The sequence below is a fragment of the Chaetura pelagica genome, unplaced genomic scaffold (assembly GCF_000747805.2).
Source record: "Chaetura pelagica isolate M959 unplaced genomic scaffold, ChaPel_1.0 scaffold74, whole genome shotgun sequence".
NCBI lineage: Eukaryota > Metazoa > Chordata > Aves > Apodiformes > Apodidae > Chaetura > Chaetura pelagica.
The window spans coordinates 63,419-64,895 of record NW_009952982.1 but is presented as its reverse complement, the minus strand read 5'-3'; the positions used below and the strand labels follow the sequence as shown (position 1 = coordinate 64,895).

The following is a 1,477-nucleotide window of genomic DNA, read 5'->3' as shown; positions in this document are numbered from 1 at the left end:
GTGTCAGCGTTACAGACTTCATCTTTAGTCAATACCTTTTTTAAGACACATACAGTGCTTATTAGAGACTGTGCATGTCTTCATCTTATTGCAGTGGTTGGAACTTACTTAAAAGTCCCACAAACACAAAACTAGAACCAGGAAAGAAGATGCACTTTCCCGTGACATAGTTTCTCCATTAGCAGCAAACCCTCACAAAACCTCTCAGTGGGGAGTTAAATTTTGACATGAAGCATTATCTTCATGAAACATTTAAAGTTAGAGTTAATAGACTAGATCCCCCACTAGCTAAAACTCAAGGTAAGCCTAGTGAAACTGAAGGAGCACAGGTTGCTGACAACAACTGCAGATATAGCCTGTTCAAGTGCCTCCTTCAAATCATGGCCATTTTTTCTTACTTATATGCCAAATAGAGTTATAAAGGCCATATAAGCCAGGAAAGATCCCCAGAAATCCCATGTACCAAAGAATTTTATTTCCCTGTGGCAGAAAAAAATCAAAGGGCTGACTGGATAAGGCTTGTAGAGTTGCATCCAGTTAGGCATGCTGGAAATTAACTCCTCTTTTACATATCTTTATGTTTATTGTGTTTACTTCTCTCATGATTTTTGAAATCTTCACCAGTTGAACTTGTTTTCTGTTTTGTGACTTGTATGTTGTGTTTGTTGCCTCCTTAGCTAAACACAGATTAAAAAAAAAAAGTTGAGAAGAATTTTATAAATAAGGTTGTTGCTATTATTTAATAAGTGAGTCAGCTGTATGAAATATAGGGGCATAGAGGCATCAGCTACGTTTAAGTCAGGAAGATAAATATAACCTTGGGGTTCATTACACTAAGAAGAAAAATAATATTAGTCACCTCTTTCCTGTCAGAAACAGAAAGGCATTATTTCATATCAAAAGGAAAGTAATTTTACTATTAAGTTTCCTAATTCTTTGATAAGCAGAATGTCCTTTGTCTTTGAAAAAACGAAATCCCAAGTCTTTTGCTTACATTTCTCCATCCTGTTTTTGGAAAAAAATTCTTCGAAATTTTGAAGCTGTCTGAAGCAAGAGAAACACATGATCCATTAATTACAGGGCTTGGTCCTTTTTTTTTTTTTCTTTTTTTCTTTTTTTCTTTTTTTCTTTTTTTTTTTTTTTCCCCCAAATTCAGATCAGCTTTGAAACAGCTTTCTTAATTTTTTAATCTGAGTTTGTCCTCTTTGTCCTCAGTTACCTGTTTCCCAACATAATTTGCTCCTTGTATGTATTCTCTGAAAGCAGGAAGACCAATAGCCCTTGTTCATTCCACATTTACCCCGACCCACCTCATAATGCCACCACATGCTCTGCTACTGTACTAATGCCAAGGGAGCTCTGCTTTACAAAGAAAATCAGGACACCAGATCTTTAAATATCTCCTGGAACACACCTTTAATGAGTTAACTGGGGACTGAGAAGTGAACCAAAGAAAACTGGAGCTAAACATTATCCC

General features: G+C 36.0%; 1 protein-coding gene across 1 annotated transcript in view; it reads left to right on the top strand.

The window, feature by feature from the left end:
• Positions 1–227: 227 nt before the first annotated feature.
• The window catches only part of LOC104387651 (mucin-5AC-like), a gene marked incomplete at its 3' end in the record, with an annotated part of 64,229 nt that continues 62,979 nt past the window's right edge, over positions 228–1,477 (top strand). Inside the window, 1 exon segment of the mRNA XM_009996434.1 lies at positions 228–300. Within this exon segment, the coding sequence (XP_009994736.1) occupies positions 228–300 (73 nt within the window).